This window comes from Lissotriton vulgaris, chromosome 3_1 (assembly GCF_964263255.1).
Source record: "Lissotriton vulgaris chromosome 3_1, aLisVul1.2, whole genome shotgun sequence".
Classification (NCBI taxonomy): Eukaryota; Metazoa; Chordata; class Amphibia; order Caudata; family Salamandridae; genus Lissotriton; species Lissotriton vulgaris.
In genome coordinates, this window is record NC_141689.1 from 881174378 (window position 1) to 881193567 (window position 19190).

General features: G+C 46.7%; 1 protein-coding gene across 1 annotated transcript in view; it reads left to right on the forward strand.

Moving 5' to 3' along the window:
- Positions 1 to 2285: 2285 nt before the first annotated feature.
- The window catches only part of AK3 (adenylate kinase 3), a 102686-nt gene continuing 85781 nt past the window's right edge, over positions 2286 to 19190 (forward strand). Inside the window, exon 1 of the mRNA XM_086961202.1 lies at positions 2286 to 2662. Coding sequence (XP_086817328.1) covers positions 2515 to 2662 — 148 coding nt within the window. The 5' untranslated portion in view covers positions 2286 to 2514. The remainder of the gene's footprint in view (positions 2663 to 19190) is intronic.

A 19190-nucleotide genomic window follows, 5' to 3' on the forward strand; every position in this document is an offset into this window, starting at 1 on the left:
ATCTGTGAGGGCCAATGTGCCCATACTTTTTAAATTTTTCACAAAAATAGTTCCCCTACTTATTGTTAAAAACCAGCTGTCCTTGAACTGTTACGATGCCTCAGCTGAAAAAGAAAGGGAGGAAGTCTCCTCTGCTGTGGAACCAAAAAAAGGGACAGAGAGATAAATGAAAAAGAAACAACCCTTCTGCTACCTGAAAGAAATATAAATGTAGCATCTGGTTAATCAGCAAATGGAAAGGCTGCTTGGGTGCCAGTATAATTTCAAAAATAACAAATGATGGATGGGATACGGAGCCAATCAAACATTCACCGCTAGTCACAGATCTGGGTTAAATCCATCATTGTTTTTTGCTCCCCATGCCATTCCAGTTTACATCCAGCCACATGAAAATCAGTCTTGAACCTGCTACCCATGGGAACAGTCCAGCCCGAATTGCCAGGCCAGGTTGTTCCTGGACCAAAAAGAAGCATCCTGTGACCCCTCATCAGCCAGGCTAGCTTGAATCTGGTGGTGTAGCGGGCACGGGACCCACGTCTAGGCGCACCCTTGCCACTTAGGGCGACAAATGCAGTAAGAACCGATGATGGACAGAATGCTGAGCCAATCAAACTTTCACCCTGAGTCAGAGATCTGGGTTGAATCTAGTTTTTTTGCATGCCATACCATTCCAGTTTAGACCCAGCCATATGCAAATCCGTCTTGACCCTGCTCCCCATGGGAACAGTCCAGCCCGAACTGCCAAGCCAGGTCCTCCCTGGTCCAGAAACAAGCATCCTGAGACCGATTTTGAGTTTTCACAATACAATTGCGCAGAACAGCGCCTTGAACATGGAAGCCTATCATCAGCAGGTCTAGGTCTGAAGCAGCAGCTTCCGTCCGGTAACGTCTTCAAAACTGGAATGAGTTGGCCGGGCAGTTAAATGCATGGAACTGAGAGCTTGTCACTTTCACTTTATAAATTTTCCCTTTACAGTATAAACTACTTCACAACTTGTGTAGCTCACATCTTCATTGCTTTAGTGTTTTTGAACTTCATAAATTATACATTGGAATTAAATCTGCCTGGCTGTGTATGAGTTGAATGGACGTTTCCCTCATTGTACTGATTTTACTGCTTGGCTGCGGGAATCTAAAGCCCAGTTCTTACATAAAGATGTATGGATATGTCAGTCAAAACTCTCTACACCGATTCAAATGTGCTTTGTTAAACCATGTACTGTTTAACAGTGTATTCCAGAGCAGCAAACTATAGACACATGTGATGACTACAGAACTTTCCACGTCCAAGAAGCTCCCTATGTTGTTTGGGCTCTATCCACAAGGTTGATCAGTTTCACTTATAACACACAGTTATGTGTTTATGACCCAAGTACATGATTCACTAGAACAGTAAAATGCTCCATATCCACAGTTATAGTCTAACCCGTGAGCAGTCAGTAACATGATTCAACTTGGCAATTTTTAAAGCATTGCAGGCTCTATAGAAAGTGCATAGACATTTTAGGGCCTTTTCCTTTTGGCAGTTTAGCTCGTTCACGTTTCCAAACAACAAAATATGACCATGATAAATTGAGCTTTGAGAAGCTTTAAAAAGAATCCAGAAAAAGTAACAAGCATCTCAAGATAGCTAAACTTGTGCTTGGTAAAGGTTCACCAGAAATTCTTCTCAGGTAAGCTAAGTGAAATCTGTTGCGTTTGCCCTTTTAGTTACTGACCATTGTAAGCTTGTTCACTGATAGCAACCCATTTTTTTTAGGTCTGTCTATCTTTAGCCACATAATTCCACTACACAAATACACTACACTACACCACACACAATTCCAATTCAACCCACATAATTCAGCTGCAAACCACATACATCCTCCAAACCAAAACACATGGGTAAAATAAATCATCTTTTACAACGCCAATAGGTATAACTCCTACAAATGCGAGACCAATTGTATTGCAAATGCTTGTTTAACGTTCCTATGGGGAGAGGGGGCAGGGGCGGCTACGTGACCCCGGGGTGTTGGTCGTGCTGTGATAAATAATGAGTCCTGCTGCAGACAACAGATAGGCAGGAAGACATCAACCGGGAATCAGATCGCGTAGGCGATGGTGCTCCCGGGGTTAGAAGGGTAATGTTTTTTTTAATAATATTATTTCCCGTCGGGGTACGGCTGGATTTAAAAAGGCATGCATTAATATGCATCGCGTGTATTCATTTCCTGGAAGTTTGCCAGAACAACACCGCCTCCCGCAGCGTCAGAGCGGCTTGAGGAGAGACGGGGCGGGTATAAGGGAGGACAGGGCGGGGATAACGCAGGAGAGGGCGGCGAGCGGGGAGGGGAGAAGAAGAGAGCAGGGCAGGCAGTCAGGAGGGAGGGTAGGGCAGTGGCGCGCGCCTCTTGACTAAGTCCTGCACTCTGGGCGCTGGGCCAGCGGGCAGATAGCTGAGTGCCGGGTGTTGCCCTCTTGTCCGAGCGGCCTTCTGTCCCTCGGGCCACTTCCTGGCCACCTTTTGAAGTCATGGCCACTCGCATGCTGTTCCGGGCTGTGATCATGGGGCCCCCGGGTTCCGGGAAAGGCACCGTGTCCGACAGGATCCTCAAGCACTTCGGGCTCAAGCATCTCTCCAGCGGGGACCTGCTGCGGACCAACATGCAGAGGCGCACAGGTGAGGGCTGAGGGTGAGCTGTGGACAAGCCAGGCCTCTCGGACTTTACTCGGGACCAGCTGCGCGCCACCTCCCCGTGCACCCCACACCTCCCCCTGCACCCTAATGAAAAGCAAGAGGCCTGATTACACTGCGCAACAGAATGACGTTGGCGAAGGAAAGCACGATTTTAAGTTCACGAAGGGAAAGGCTTTCTTTTGTAAGGAAAGTTGCCTGGGCGTAGGATTGTGCTGCTGCAGACTCTGAGGTTCACAAAGAGTTCAGATCGAGATGGCACAGGGTGGAAGGTGGCACGAGGTGGCACAGGATGAGAGGTGGCATAGGATAGGAGGTGGCACAGGGTGGGTGATGGCACAGGACAGTGAGCAGGGAGTGCTTAGGGCTATTGAGGCGATAGGAGAAGTTGGATATGAGAGCGACACTAAGTGGAGAGGAGTGTGATAGGCCAGAGTGAACTGTGTGAGATGACGGTGTGAGAAAAAGCACTGGGGAAAGGGTTAAGTGGCACCGATGCCCGAGATCGGGCCCTTCCATTCTTCCCCAGATGCGAGTAAACCCATACCCCCCCCCCCCCCCCCCCCAACACCCTTTCTATTTGTTGGGCTGAACCTACTGAGGGCGGTGCATCTGGACAGGCGGAGCGGAGTCTCGCAGCAGAGAGCATCCATGCACCTTTGACTAGAAAGGTCGAGGCGAGTGTCACCAAGAGGTCCTGAAGAGAGGTCACAGTATTGAAAACGAGGAACCGTGCTGCATGACACGTGGACATCTCTGCCAGGATGGAGGGAGCTGACCACTCGGCAGTTTCCGGTGGACTTCAAGCTAGTTACTGCTTTCAGAGCAGCAGTGAAAATTCAGCACTCCCAGTCAGGTCGCGGCCTCCTGCAGCGTAGGACCGGTTTGAATGTTTTTTGCCAAGGCTTGTTTTGGTTTCTAGGTTCTTCCCTGGGTTCTGCGTGCAGTATGTGGCTGCACGCTGCCATCTCCCGGGACGGGAATGAGTTTTGTAGGGGTAAAAAAAACATTTCCCTAAACCATAGGTTGCAAAATGGCCCCAGGAGCAGTAAGGGTCTGAAATCAACAGGTGTCAGAAAGCTACTGAAGTCTATGTAAACGTGCATCGTGTCCTGTACGTGGAGTGTGTTGCCTTTCTTCCTGTTATCACGCCAACGTATACGATTAGTGACTGACCCCAGTACAGTGGGAAGAAGCCAGGTGAAAAGACGAGCTATATACTTATAAATTATAACAAAAGTTGAACAGCAGGGGATTTTTATTAAAAAAAAAACGATTTTACAGATTACAATATGCAGGGTTGCAGGTGGGGGATAAGGACTCCCTTTAAGAATGGACGCGCATGTTAGAACTCCGCATAGATTATTTTGTTTTGCAGTTTTATATAACGTGAACTCAACCCGAAGATATTGGAGCGCTTTAAATGAGTACCCGTTACAGTACGCGAGGACACATTCATTTTTTGCAGGCACGGGGCGAATATTTGATTTGCCCAGAATCACAGGATATTGAGTCGATGCGGAGGCTCGAACCTTGTTTCCCAGGTCCAAAGTCAGCAGTTCTGGCTCTTACGCCACAACCTCGCTCCTTATTTCCGGCGTTGCATTTATAGTGGCCGCAGAAATACCACCATCATTTGGGAATAATGATGATTGCGTTAATAGCGGTCTGTATCATGGCGGAGGAGACGCATGTTCCACAGGCACCGATGCTACATATAATACTGTACTGGAAAGAAAGACTGTATGACATCACCTCCAGCCTTTGTAAGGCAATCTGTAAGAGCCACGCTGACCTCTTCCTTTCGTGGGTGCAAAAACATATAACTGTTTTCATGCACTTTCCCCCTGGGAAACGGTCGCGTCTTTCCACACAAACGAGTTGAACAGCTATGTGACGTTGCAGATGGCGGTAAACACGACGCTTTCTTTCACATTGCTCCTTCACAAATGCGTTTTTTTAAACCTAGGAAGTAATCCTAATCATTTGGTATCAGGTTGCACAGGGGCATATATAGAGTGAGGCAACCTGCTACCAAATGCAGGCCCAAAAAAACCACAAGGGGTGGTGCCCTTGTGAGACTAAAAGTTCAGTCAACTTTTAGTCTCACTAATACATGGACCCTTCTGGGTGCTGTTACTGTGTTGCTAATCTTTCCTTCTCCTTGCAAATTAAACACATTACAATAATTTGAATCGTTTTACAACAATTGCACGGGAGAAATCCCTCGATTGCAGTTTTCGTGAACACATCTTTTTACTCTACCAGCACTTGAATGATGTCTCTTCAGTTCTTCCGCCTTAACAGTTTCTGTCACAGTTATTTCCATTTTTTGTGGCCAAAGCTGCTTGCTTGGAAGAATCATCACATGTCTTGACCGCTCATATCTAGCGGCGTTCATGCTGGATCAGTCAATGGGCAGTAACAGTTGGGTCACTGTCATAGGGCACGCGCTTTAGGTTTCCATTGTATCACCTGTTGCACTGACGCTGTACCGTGAAATACATCGCTTCACTAAAATTCATGCATTTATAAAATTAACAGATCGATTCTCTGCTTTATTGCATGGGTCTCCCACATGGTCCGCATCTTCAAGATATGTTATGGCCAAGCGCTGATGTCTTCATCAATGGCTGCTCCAAAGATCCAACTCTTTGTTTGCCATTGAGAGTTACTCCGCAGCAGGTGAGTTTCCGTCAGTACATCCTGACCCCTCACCAGCTTCATTGACTAGAGCGTAGAAAAGGTATCCAGTAAGGATGGCGCGCTCATATGTGGCGGAAGATTTCAAGGCCTGTTATCATCCTGCTATGGGCTGATACGTGCATGTCCAGAAGAAGAGCTTCTGATCCTCCATGAAAGTATTTCATATTGGTCATTGACAGAGCAGAGACTTTTTGGAAGCAGTCTCTTAGGGATGTGATTTTCCAGTTGGCTCGTCATGGAACTTTCTATCACATTTTAGCCTCCTTTGCAAATTGGCATAAAAAAAAATCCAACAGAAAACAAGCATTGGAAATGCAATAGGTCTCGCATTAGGAAAGTTTGAGCTATTGGTATTGTAAATGACACTTTTTTTATTTATGTGTTGGTTTTGAAAGTAGCAAAATTAATAGCTTTGTCAGTTACAATGTCAATAGTTTTAACTTTCACAAATGTGACACCTATAGCATTTGTAATGCAATGTGTGTTGTATTTACGTGACTTAGATGTATTGATATTACAAATAACAATGGCTTTTAATTTTGTAAATAATTAATACTTAAATAAAAGTTATTGTAATTTATAATGGCAATAGCTTAAACGTTTGTAAATAACTTTTGTGAAGATTATGTTCAGTGTATTTTATTGTGACGAAAATCCAAGAACATTGCATTTGCACCTAAACACACACAGAGCCACACACATATAGATGTGGTGGATATGGTGGTGGTGGATGTGGTGGTGGGGATGGTGAAAGTGGTGGTGGATGTGGTGGTGGAAGTGATGGTGGTGGGTATGGTGGATGTGGTGGTGGTGGATGCGGTGGTGGATGTGGTGGTGGAAGTGGTGGTGGTGGATGCGGTGGATGTGGTGGAAGTGGTGGATGCGGTGGAAGTGGTGGGTGGATGTGGTGGTGGATGCGGTGGATGCGGTGGATGTGGTGGTGGTGGTGGATGCGATGGTGGTGGAAGTGGTGGTGGATGTGGTGGTGGTGGATGCGGTGGTGGTGGTGGATGTGGCGGTGGATGTGGCGGTGGTGGTGGATGTGGCGGTGGTGGATGTGGTGGTGATGGTGGATGTGGTGGTGGTGGATGTGATGGTGGACGTGGTGGTGATGGTGGATGTGGTGGTGGATGCGGAGGTGGTGGTGGATGCGGTAGTGGTGGTAGTGGTGGATGGGGTGGTGGATGTGGTGGTGATGGTGGATGTGGTGGTGTATGCGGTGGATGTGGTGGTGGATGCGGTGGATGTGGTGGATGTGGTGGTGGTGGTAGTGGTGGATGGGGTGGTGGTGGTAGTGGATATGGTGGTGGGTGTGGTGGTGGTGGTGGTGGATGCGGTGGTGGTGATGCGGTGGTGGTGGATGTGGTGGTGGTGGATGTCATGGTGGATGTGGAGGTGATGGTGGATGTGGTGGTGGTGGATGTGGTGGTGGATGGGGTGGTGGATGGGGTGGTTGTGTATATTGTCTAGAAGCCTTGTATCAGCAGAGCTGGGAATTATTGACATGACAGCAGTGGCACACAGGTGAGTAACATGCACGTGACCTGGTGACCCTGGAGGCGTGAGTGGTAGGACATTGTTACACCCCTACAGTGTGCGTCTGTGTGGTGTGTCCTGGTGCGTGTCTGTCCGTTTTCCCGTGCATTTGGAACAGATTCAGGGAATCCCTTAGTATCTGCTGCTATTAGTGGAGCCCACAATATTTGTAATCCAGCCCTGTAACTTCCTAACTTGAACGTCTGGTAAGGAAATCCAATACTTAAATATGTTTACTCACAAGTTAAGTAATTTCACTCCATACCTTCTGGTGCTAGCACATACAATTACATTAAGAATATTACAGTGAGTGGATTGATTTTGTTACGGTAATTTTAGCAACATATCATCTTCGAGCAGCGTTTTCACTAGACTTCAATGGAATTAACAATATTTGAGGATTCTGTCAATTATTCAATCGTTTTAAGGTCTGTTTCTTTCAGATGTAAACAACGAGAACACTAGCAAAGGAGTAAAACGTGATGTGTGCGAGTGATTAATCAATGCTTGTACTGCGTCTGTGTGGTGTGTCCTGGTGCGTGTCTGTCCGTTTTCCTGTGCATTTGCAGGCAAAGGGAGCTTAACCCCAAGCATGAGATGGGACCCGAAAACACTGGAATGAGAAGGGGCTGAAAGGAGCTAGTGACAGAGTTCAACTGGAGGAGAGGTGGGCAAAAACAATGAAAAGGTGGACAAGGGCGGAGAGAAGGAAAGGTGACAGAGAACTCCTGGAGGAGCAAAGAGGAGAAAAGAAATGCGACACGGCGGGCAGGGGAGGGGGCGGAGCCCGTCTGTGTGGTGTGTCCTGGTGCGTGTCTGTCCGTTTTCCCGTGCATTTGCAGGCAAAGGGAGCTTAACCCCAAGCATGAGATGGGACCCGAAAACACTGGAATGAGAAGGGGCTGAAAGGAGCTAGTGACAGAGTTCAACTGGAGGAGAGGTGGGCAAAAACAATGAAAAAGGTGGACAAGGGAGGAGAGAAGGAAAGGTGACAGAGAACTTCTGGAGGAGCAAAGAGGAGAAAAGAAATGCGACACGGCGGGCAGGGGAGGGGGCGGAGCGGGTAAAAAAAAAACAAGACGGAGGGAAGGCAGATAAGGGGAGGGGGGAGGAGAAATGCGACACAAACAAGATGGAGGGAAGGCAGATAAGGGGAGGGGGGAGGAGAAATGCGACACAGCGGGCAGGGGAGGGGGCGGAGCGGGGAGAGGGTGTGAAAGCAGCAGGGGCCTGGAGTGCGGCTGAGGGAACTGATGTGCACGCGCTTTTAAGCTCAATGCGCATGCGCATTGAGCTTAAAAGTCACGGGCACTGCAAGGAATCGCCACGATTCCTTGCAAGTTAGTTAAAGAGTGGTTAAGCCCCCATAGTCTCGCAAGCTCGATGCGCATGCGCATCGACAGGCGAGACCTAAAAAGAGCGTGATTCACTGGTAATTATGTTTTGTGGCTCCTATTAAATTATTGTTTTATCCTGTTGACCTTCAGATAGAACTGGATCTTATTGTTGGACGACAATCCCATGTTTCCTGAATGCTTGTGTGATGACATCAGACATTTTCGAATTTATTTAGGCGTTAGACCTTGGATATATTCTGCACATGACCATCCTTGGTTCTGAAAGGACAATCTCGTGGTTGAACTGTGAAAGCACTTTATGATAGTCATGTGCTTTTGGGTTGCCGAGGTCACTGCAGGCGGTTGCCGTGAAGTACAGTCAGACATGGCCAATGGGTCATGGAACATGAGCATTTCAGTGCATTTGTTTCTTCCTGCGCTTATCTCTCAAGTAGCTACAAGCTGTATTCTTCTTTTTTAATTTACATGAACCAGATTGGAGGGGACCCACTATTGAAAAAGTTCCTATGAATTTATGTGCTGGGAAAACTGTATCTCTGGGGGAGTGTTTTTTTTTCTAGTCTATCAGAAGAAATGAAGAGACAGTAGAAGGGTAGGTAACTAGGGGATTAAGCGAGAAAATATAAGAAAACAAAGTGAGTTTTGGATGAATATTAGTGAGGGTTTGTATGGATGCTGGAGCCAGAACATAATATCTATGTTGCTTGCACCACCAATTACAAAGTTTCCAACAATGGGCTTTTATGTGTCCACAAAATGCATATTGGGCATTGTAGTCTTGACGTGCTCCCGTTAACCTAATTACGAAAATACTCCTGGTAGCAATGATTTGTAGGTGAAAGGATCATGCTTGGGAACACTGTGGTGCCATAGGGTGAGGTATTCATCCTAATTGGGACACAGTAACATAGTTTGCCAGCGGCCCCTTCCTTAATTCTTTTATGAGGCATCTATGAAGAGTAATCAATATTTAATTTGGATGGAAGGCACATTACTTATTGTGTTTGAGTATGGAAAGTATGGCCTTTGGGACTTCATTGCCACTCGTAACCAGGTCTACCAAGGCACAATTTAAGTAGTGGGATTTCTAACTCTAGGCTTTTACTAATGACCGTTGCTAGGCTCTGAGGCATTTTGGTAATATTCAGCATTTCTATGGATGTCCTGTAGCCATGTTTTTTGGTTGTTTGACGTGGTCTGTGCATAAATGTTCTCGGTGTGACAGTAAATCTCATTCTCTCTACTTCTGACAAAACCAACTTTTCAAGTTCAATGAGTATCAGAGGTGGTCTGGTCATTTAGGTACAGGTGCTATCCTTTCTCCATGCAAAACCAAAAGAGTATTGTTTCTAAGAGGCAGCACATTACTTTTTAGTCCTTTATTGCTTGAAGTTAATACACGCAAGACGGACACTGATGTTTACATCGTACAGTTCTTCAAAACATTCTACTGCTCTTCTACCAGAGGTCAGAGTACCACCATACCCACAAATCCTACAGTGTGTATAACCCAGCTCAGTAGGAGCAAAAATGGAAACAGCCTATGGATTGTAAGGAGGGTGTTCGGATTGGCAAGAGAAAGTAAAATTTGGAGAAATTACGATTACCACAGAGAATGGAATGAGTCATTAGCTCCTTAGAAAATCTTTGTCCCTGGATTTGTTTCCATTAAGCTATGCTCATGGTGCTTGCTTTTGTCTCTCTCAGTCCTATGTACCAGCTACTTAAAATATTATTCGCCATGGGTAGATTCAAGTTGCAACTGTTTTTATGACACCAAATAGGAAAGAAAAGTCAAATTAAGGATCGTTAACTGCAGAAAGAAACTGGACCTGAAGTCTAATGGGCCCCTGTTCCCCATGTCCAGCCAGTATTGAAGGAGTAGGTGAGGTAGCTGCCCTACAGATGTCTGACAGAGATTGCACCATCCCCGTGGTTGGTGTGGCCGGAACGGATCTGTGTCTTCTTCTGCTTTGGCATAGGCTAGAAACATCCTCCTCAATTTCCATGTTATTTGAATAGAAGATTCAAAAACATTAAGTGTCACCGCAAAATTAGTTAAAATATGCTACATTGACAGTAAATTGGGTATTGGAAAACTTAGCTTTCTCTCTTACAAAAAACTGTCTCCAAGCTGAAGTCATAGGTTTTCCTCTGAATCTGTGGGCATATTTATGATTCCTGAAGGACGTATGTACCAAAACTTGAAACCGTTACCAAACTGATACTTGCTCGCCATCTGCCTTGTTAAGTAGCTCTTCTGGACAATCTTTCCGTATCTTACGTGAGCATGTCTTTGGGCTGTTACCAAGACACATGTTGCCAGAGACATTGGGTCAACCCAACAAGTGACACTTCAGACATAAACTTGGCTTTCATTTCCATCTCAGCATGTGATTCAAAATAGTCCACATTTCTTTGAAGAACAAAAAAAAGTTTTTGAAATTCCTTAACCAGTGATGATTGGGATATATATACTTCCAACGCAATGCCAGCGTATTATTTTGTTAGCAATGCCTCCATTCTTGTTCATTTGGTTTGTTGTGGTCTTCTCATCGTAGTTTGGCCTGGCAGATTGACCCGCATATGGTGGACCGGATATATGACGGTACCACGCGTACTTTTACAACGCGTACCGTTACAACGCTACTTTTACCACGCAAGTCGTTACAACGACTTGCGTGGAGGGGCGCTGGATAGTAAATTTTTTAATTTACTATTCCAACTCCAGTCCCCGTGGACTCTAGGGAAGGAGTTGGATAGTAAATTAAATTATTTACTATCCTGGAGCGCCCTCCAGCGCAAGTCGTAACGACTTGCGTGGTAAAAGTAGCGTGGTAACAGCACCGCGTTGTAAAAAATGCGTGCTAACCGCTGTATACCGGTGGACCAGGAGAGCATGAGGGAAACCTCATTTGCCACGGGTAATCGAGTGTTTAAACAGAAAATTTGGTCCGTGATCACATCAAGTACAGGCAGTTTAGGAGTGGAGTCAAAGTGAAACTGGCCAGTGCACCCCCACCTTGGGGGAGCCGCACAAATGGTGGTTTCGCTGGGGTGGCGTCTCCGTAAACAAAGGGGTCGGCAGCGCGTTGCACGGCCACCCAACAGCGTCAATCATGGCAATTGGCTACAGGCGGAGCTGAGACCCCGAAAGTCATATGTTTGTCTTCCATGGCATGTGTCAGATCTGATCTGACTGCAAAGCCCCACCCATAAAAGAAGGCGCACAGCGACCGTCAGGTCTTACTGCTCCCTATCATCGCCTCGGAAGGAAGGCGGTGAGGCCATGACTGGGCGGTCAATTCGGTGTTACCTTTCCTTACATTTACATGACAATGGGGACACAGCCCAACCTAAGGGGTGCTGGCGGAAGGTTGATGGGAAGATCCAAGGACACAGGGGGTTGCGAGCGATCACTGGCTCCTGGCCCTTAAGGCCAACCGCATGCGCAATAGGCATGCCTAGCTCTGGCCCTTGGGGAGGGGGGAGAAGTGTCCGGTGTAGGGGGTTGAGGTAGGTATCCTAGAGGGTAGACTAGCCCTTTATGCAGGCACACCCCCGAGGAGGAGATGAGGGTGGGGTCCTCACATAAGGAGGGACCCACCACATGTCAACATGTCATTGTGGGGAAAGGCTGGGCCTGGACCGGGGAGATATCACTGGAGCCAATGATGATCTCACTCAATGCAATTTGGGACACCCAGGAATATGTCTAGAGAGTGGCAGGAAGATGATGTCTAGTGTCCCAGTTAAGGTTAGGAGTTCATCACCTGTTGTAAATAAAGCTGTAAATATAAAGGGTTACTGCGTATGCAAACAAAGATGTTGTGTGCTTTGTTCTTGATAATGTTTGTAATATAATACAGCAGGGGTTTACTACCGCTAATCCAAGGAACTGTGTAGAGTTTGTCTTTCGGGGGGTGGAGTGACGGGAGGACGTGGTTGGTTGCGGTTTTAGGGCTGAAGGGCCTCAGCAATACCAGGTCAAGCGCAAACGGACTCGCTGGCACAGCGTCTCCTCTGTTGGGTGATACAAATTCATAATCTGCCTGGTCAACACAGAGGAGTGATATGTCTTTTTAATATATTTTATGATGGGCTGAGGATGGGTTCTGATTCTTTCTTCTCGTATTCATGTTGGTTCCATTACACTTGATCTCTCCACCACTTTAAGGCCGCTGGTAACCTGGCTGCACGTCTGTTAGACCCACTATAAGTTCTCTTACTGCCTGTAACTGTCCGTGGACATCTTTTAAAGCTATGGAGTCTCCTTGCCCAAATCGCCCTATTTCTAAAGGGCTGGACACTGCCTGCACATGCTTGACAGACACATTCCGTCAGGGAGCTTGGGGACACGCATGCATTGTAAGTCTGGATCTCCAGGAGCCTGCTCTTTGGGCATGGTAGTTATTCGTACAGGGTTGTCACAGGTGCATGCATACTGGATCCCACCGCTGATTGAAATGTGACTGCTGGATTGTCTTCTGAGTTATGCAGGCGCAAAGTGTCTGCAAACCCTCGATGGCTGAGAAAGCAGATAAACGGTATGCCTGCTTAGGTCTATGACTCCCCAACTTGCCATATCAGGTCTGGCTCCTCACCTCTGGGAGCCTGGGCAGAGAGATCAGAGAAATGACCAAGCAGTGGCCCAGGTAGGTAAGGACAGATTAACCCGCATGTACAGTCCAATCATCGTCCTAGTCAGTATGACCTAAACTGAGCAGGTAGTCTATTCTTTGTGACCAGCATGAAACCTTATACAAGCTGTGAACATGGGCAGCCTCAAAGGACCTACACGCTAGGCCACCGGGCCCATCCAGGATTTATGGACTGCTAGACGATGGCCTGTGGGCTCCCAGTCCTATTGCACTGGTGTAAGGGTCACTGCGCTTCCCCAGCACCTACCCCGAGTTTCTAATCCAGACTTATTTTTACACCCACTAGTGTTATCGCCAAAGCCTGTGGAAATATGGGAAGGGATTGTTTCTTTGACATTTCATAAGGCCGTAAAAACTGCACTCTGTGAATTTTTTGATCCAAGCGTTACCCAGCACCTCCAGGGAAACACCCGTCAGCCACAAAACCAGTACACCACAATGCAAAACAGCATAATACATTTTGCAGACAAGTACCCTACATCTTGCAGGTAAAATAGAGAGCCGACTGTCTCGCATACCCTTAAAACATGAGCATGCATGCCAGTTGAGCTACGTTCACCCCAACGCGGGCAGACCATGTGTCAGAACCTCACACACCCTACTATTCCCACATAAGTCGTACTACAGCCTCACACTTCTACAGCAGAACATTCAGGTGTGTCTGTATCATTAAGGCTACTTCTAGTAGTATTTTCCAGCGTGTCATAGGGCCTATTGTAAGCAGGAGATGCCCCCACGCCCCTCCGGTTGCTGCTTAAATTATAAAATACAACCATAATAAGGGATCAGGTCGTGCCGCGAGCCTTTGGGACCCGGTGTCACTGCACCAATAGAAATTGCGACATTGCCTGATAAAATATAATGCGACATTACCTTACTCCTAGAAGCTTCCATTGTTTACGAAAGAAATCCCAAGGTGTAATTGTGTAGGGACCTGAAATGCCTACCTAAATTGCCTACGTGCGTTGTTTGATGTTTGTTTTACCCTTTGGTGCGAAGTGTGCCTTTCACCCGCCAGTGGTTTGTTCCATGACGCTGTCCTCTAGAGCGGCTCTAAACTAGAAGCTGTGGAGGTATTTCTGAGGCGTCCGTGCCACACGTGTCTGGAGGGGGCAACTGGCCGCGTGCCAGGATCGGTGTGTGAGTTTCATTAACCGCCCGCAGCCTCATAAGGTTCTGCAGACGGTCGCCACCATGTGACTGTTCCTCGAGCCGCCCACTGTTGAAAAACGTGCTTTCCTTTCCAACTTCTGGCTTCCAGGCCTCTCTGCTCTGTCACGCTTTCCTCCCACTGCCCCATCCCCCGCTACCCTCTGCCCCCAGGAATCCTGACGGATTGTTTCGGGGTCTTTGTTTTGACATCTTGTGGTTTGAGAGCGATCTCTCTCCGGGGCCTGGCGGGCTTTTGTGGAGCCGGCTTTGCAGTTGAACCAGTCACTTAGCATTGCCCGTGGCCAAGCAACAGAGGCCAGCCTGCAACCGGAGCACCGCTGCTCCGACGTAACCCTTTCAGTCGGTAGTGATTGTGGGCAGTTGTTTTGTTCTTGTAGTCGACACTTCACGTTGGAATCTGCCCAGTGAATCTCAACCGAAATAGTGTGTTTTTTTTCATTCGACTAACTATGAAAAACCGAGCCAGGGTAGATTTATAATTTGGAGAAACTATGCGCCCAAGAAACATCTTCCACTAAATGCTTGCCTACCCATCCATTAAATGCTTGTCCTACCCAATTCTTTGCATTCTTAGACCCACTTAATTAATATATAGGACTTGCCCCTCAATGGAAAGTGTTGGTCCTATAAAATGGCGCATAGAAAGAAAGACCAACGCTGTATTTTTGCTGTAAACTTCACTTTCCATGGCTTTATTTACTTGCAGCACCCCCCTCCGAGCACCCTTCCCCCTCCACAGAGTTCTTCTGTTTGTGATGCAAACTGAGCCACCGGAGCAGCTCTCTGCAGCTGTGGAAACGGAGGGAATGCATGTGACACCGACCACGAGGGATGCTAAAATCAAGCCGTAGACCCCTGAGGGTGTAAAGAATGTAAACTCCCTAGTGAATGACCCGAGCACTTGTTCCGTTTAGCCACAAACACTCTCGCAAACGTTGTTTGGATTAATAACCCCGCAACCAGACACCGCGTTTCTAATGGGCTCGAATAATCACCTATTCATTATCTATATTTTGGTCACTGCTTGCGGGCGGGTTGGCCTGAGCAAAATTAAGGTCAACTATTTCCCGCCATTTTAGCCTATAGTTCAAGTACATGAAGGCACATGTAAACATGGTGTTTCCAGGTCTTGGCAGCCCCTGTTTAGCTGTTTTTTGGTAACTCCCACAAAAGCTAGGCTTATCTGGGTACTGTACATTCGTTCAGGGCACAAGTCCTAAAAAAAAGAAGTGGGGGGACTCTCCAAGGTAGACGTGGTCACAGGAAGTGACATCACGACAGGAAGTGACATCACGACAGGAAGTGACATCACGACAGGAAGTGACATCACAACAGGAAGTGACATCACATGTAAGACAGATCTATCATTTGCATATAATGCAAGATTTAACAATTGAAGCTGCTTGGTACTTAAGCCTGTGACTTAAAGTCCCTGTATGGAGGAATTAGCAGCCCAAATGTGGATGAAGTTTGGCGAAGGTGACATCAACACATTTTCAAAACACTACAGGAAAGTTTGACTGCAAGATTTTGTACACATTACAGGTTCCCAGAGAGGCTGCTTCCCACACTCGACAATGACTATTACACACACTAGGGCTCCATATTCACGTTATTCTATCGATGAGTGTTATATGTTATCTCCCCACCTATTGTAAACTAGCGACTCTGTATTACATAGTTTTGTCCCAGCTGCCTCTCTCTAGCTGTGGCTAGATTTATTTATTTTATTTATAAAGTTTTATATAGCGCGAACTTGATCCTGAAGGATATCAGAACGCTTTACAATTTGCAGCAAAGGTAACAAATCAGAACATTAGTCTAACATTGGGAATCTTGGTTGAAGACAATGGAGCTGCCGGGGCATTTACTTGGGTCAATGCCTAAATTTTAGATATATTAACTGGCCATTGTATTTATTTTAGCAGATTTATTTATTTCTATTTATTTTAGGAAATGTATTTAGTTTTGCTATATTTTAGTTTGACTCATTTGCCTTCATTTACTTCAGTGCAACAAAATATAAACATTGCTTTACTTTGTATTAATACTGTTTATTTTTGTGATAGTTCCTAAAAAAAGGGCCGATTATGACTCATGCATTGTAATGGTTGTTTCCCCCTTTACAGAGACTACTTACTATAAAATTGGGGTGGGCCTAGCTCATGATGTCATTTTGTGGGGACCGCTTGAAGAAAGCGGGCAGAACCTTTGCAAAACTTTGTGCCCCCCTATCCAGTAGTGCAATTATCCTAACACTGACAGGATTGAGCCTAAATTAAAAATATACTGACATACGTAATGCCAAGTCAGACGTCATCATGGAGTCATGTTTAAATGAACAATCCAGCGCCATCCTACACCTCCCCATTCCACAAAATTATATAATTCAGACCGACAACACAAACTAGAAGGGGGCGTTGCTGTCATCATTAAACATTCCATGTGGAAACAGCGACACACGGAAGAACACACAAGGGTACACCATCATACTACTTACATTTTGTAGCCTGGTGTCAATTGTTCAATGCAGGGCTTAATTTGTGCCAGTGCTTAGCGCCGGCACTTAATTGGCAGGGCCGGGTCTAGTGGTACTCTGATTCTACACGCACGAGGCGCACAGTGCATGTAAAATGTTTTAATTTAACTTACAGCACACTTGCTAGTACTAATACTTAATTAACTCCTCAAGTCTCGTGCAGCCGCATCGCATTGTGTTTAGTTTTTCACATCTCAGTTTACCCTTAATTGTTCACGATCACTTGAATAATTAAATATTCTGAGTGGGAGAGCTCTTTGGCAGCACTCTGCCAGGTTTCTCTCTCATCACTCTCATGCTGCTGTGTTAAAGAGCCTCGGTTCTACCGCACAAAGAATTAGGGTGACCAACTGGCATTGGTGCAAATTCAGGACGGTGAGTGTAAAAATTCAGGACAAAGGGGACAGGAGGTCAAAATTTAGGACAAAACTTCAGGACAATAGGTACGTTTTACAGACACATCAGAGGTCGCGCAATAGTATATAAGTAAGCCCAGCCATTTCCAAAAGTATTCAACCATTTGCAAACCTATCCATCATGTATCCTCCCATGTATCATTTCACTCATCCATCCCTTCATCCATCCCCTCATCCATCCTTTCACTCATCTCCATTATCCATCCATCTATCCACCCTTTCACCCTATCCATCTGTACACTTATCCATCCACTCTTCATCCCATCCATCCATTCACTCATCCATTCAGCCATTTACCCTTTCACCAATCCAGCCATCCTTTCACTTACTAATCCTTCCACCCATCCACTCTTTTAGTCATCCATCCATCCTCCCTTTCTCTCTCCATCGACCCTTTCACTTAGCCTTCCTTCCATCCATCCATCCACCCACCCATCCATCCATCTACTCATCCACTCATGAATCCATCCATTGCCCCTATCACTCATCCATCTATCATTTCACTCCTTCACACATCTATTCATCCTTTTTTCCATCTACCCTCCCTTTCACTCACTCATCCATCCTTACACCCACCCTTTCACTCATATGTCCATTCATTCACCCTTGCACTTATCAATCCATCAATCCATCCATCATTTCACTCATCCACCTACCCCCCATCATCCACCCACCATCCACGCACCCACTCATCCATCCTTTCACCCACCCACCGTCCAATCCACTGATCCATCCTTTCACCCATCCACCATCCACCCACCCACTCATCCATCCATCCTTTCACCCACCCACTCATCATCCATCCATCCATCCTTTCACCCACCACTCATCATCCATCCATCCATCCTTTCACCCACTTATCCATCCATCCATCCCTTCACCCACTCTCTATCCATCCATCCTTTCACCCACCCATCCATCCCTTCACCCACTCTCCATCCATCCATCCTTTCACCCACGCATCATCCATCCATCCATCCATCTGTCCTTCCCTTCATCATCCATCCATCCATCCATCCCCTCATCATCCATCCATCCTTCCCCTCATCATCCGTCCATCCTTTTCCCTCATCATCCATCCATCCTTTTCCCTCATCATCCATCCATCCTTCCCCTCATCATCCATCCATCCTTTTCCCTCATCATCTATCCATCCATCCATCTGTCCTTCCCCTCATCATCCATCCATCCTTCCCCTCATCATCCATCCATCCTTTCCCCTCATCATCCATCCATCCATCCTTCCCCCTCATCATCCATCCATCCATCCTTCCCCTCATCATCCATCCATCCTTCCCCTCATCATCCATCCATCCTTCCCCTCATCATCCATCCATCCTTTCACCCACCCCCTCATCATCCATCCATCCCCTCATCATCCATCCATCCACCCTTCCCCTCATCATCCATCCTTTCCCGTCATCCATCCTTCCTTTCATCCATCCTTCCCCTCACCCATCCATCCATCCCATCCATTTATCCTGCCCTTCATCCATCCATCCTTCCCCTCCATCCATCCATCCTTCTCCTCATCTATCATCCTTCCCCTCACCCATCCATCCATCCTGCCCCTCAGCTATCCATCCTTCATCCTTCCCCTCATCCATCCTTCCTTTCATCCATCCTTCCCCTCACCCATCCATCCCATCCATCCCATCCATTTATCCTGCCCTTCATCCATCCATCCTTCCCCTCCATCCTTCCATCCTTCCCCTCATCCATTTATCCTTCCCCTCATCCATCCATCCTTTCCCTCCGTCCCTCATCCATCTTTCCCCTCATCAATCATCCAGCTACCCTTCCACCCATACATCCAGCTATTTACATTTTCTCTCCATCCTTCCCCTCACTCATCAATCCATCTATCCTCTCTCATTATCTATTTATTCAATCTTTCATTCATCCATTCACCCTTTCACTAATTCATCCAGCCATTCACACATCCCTTCACTTACTTACACGCCCACCTTTCCATATTAATTTTGAGCTGAGCCCTTTTGAGAAGAGGCCCATCAAGAACTTCACCCTCGCTGCAGGGGACGTTCCAGGACTGGGATAGAAGCCACCCAGGGCGGAGACAGGATCCACCACGGGGGGGACAGGAGCCATCACAGGTGGGGGGTG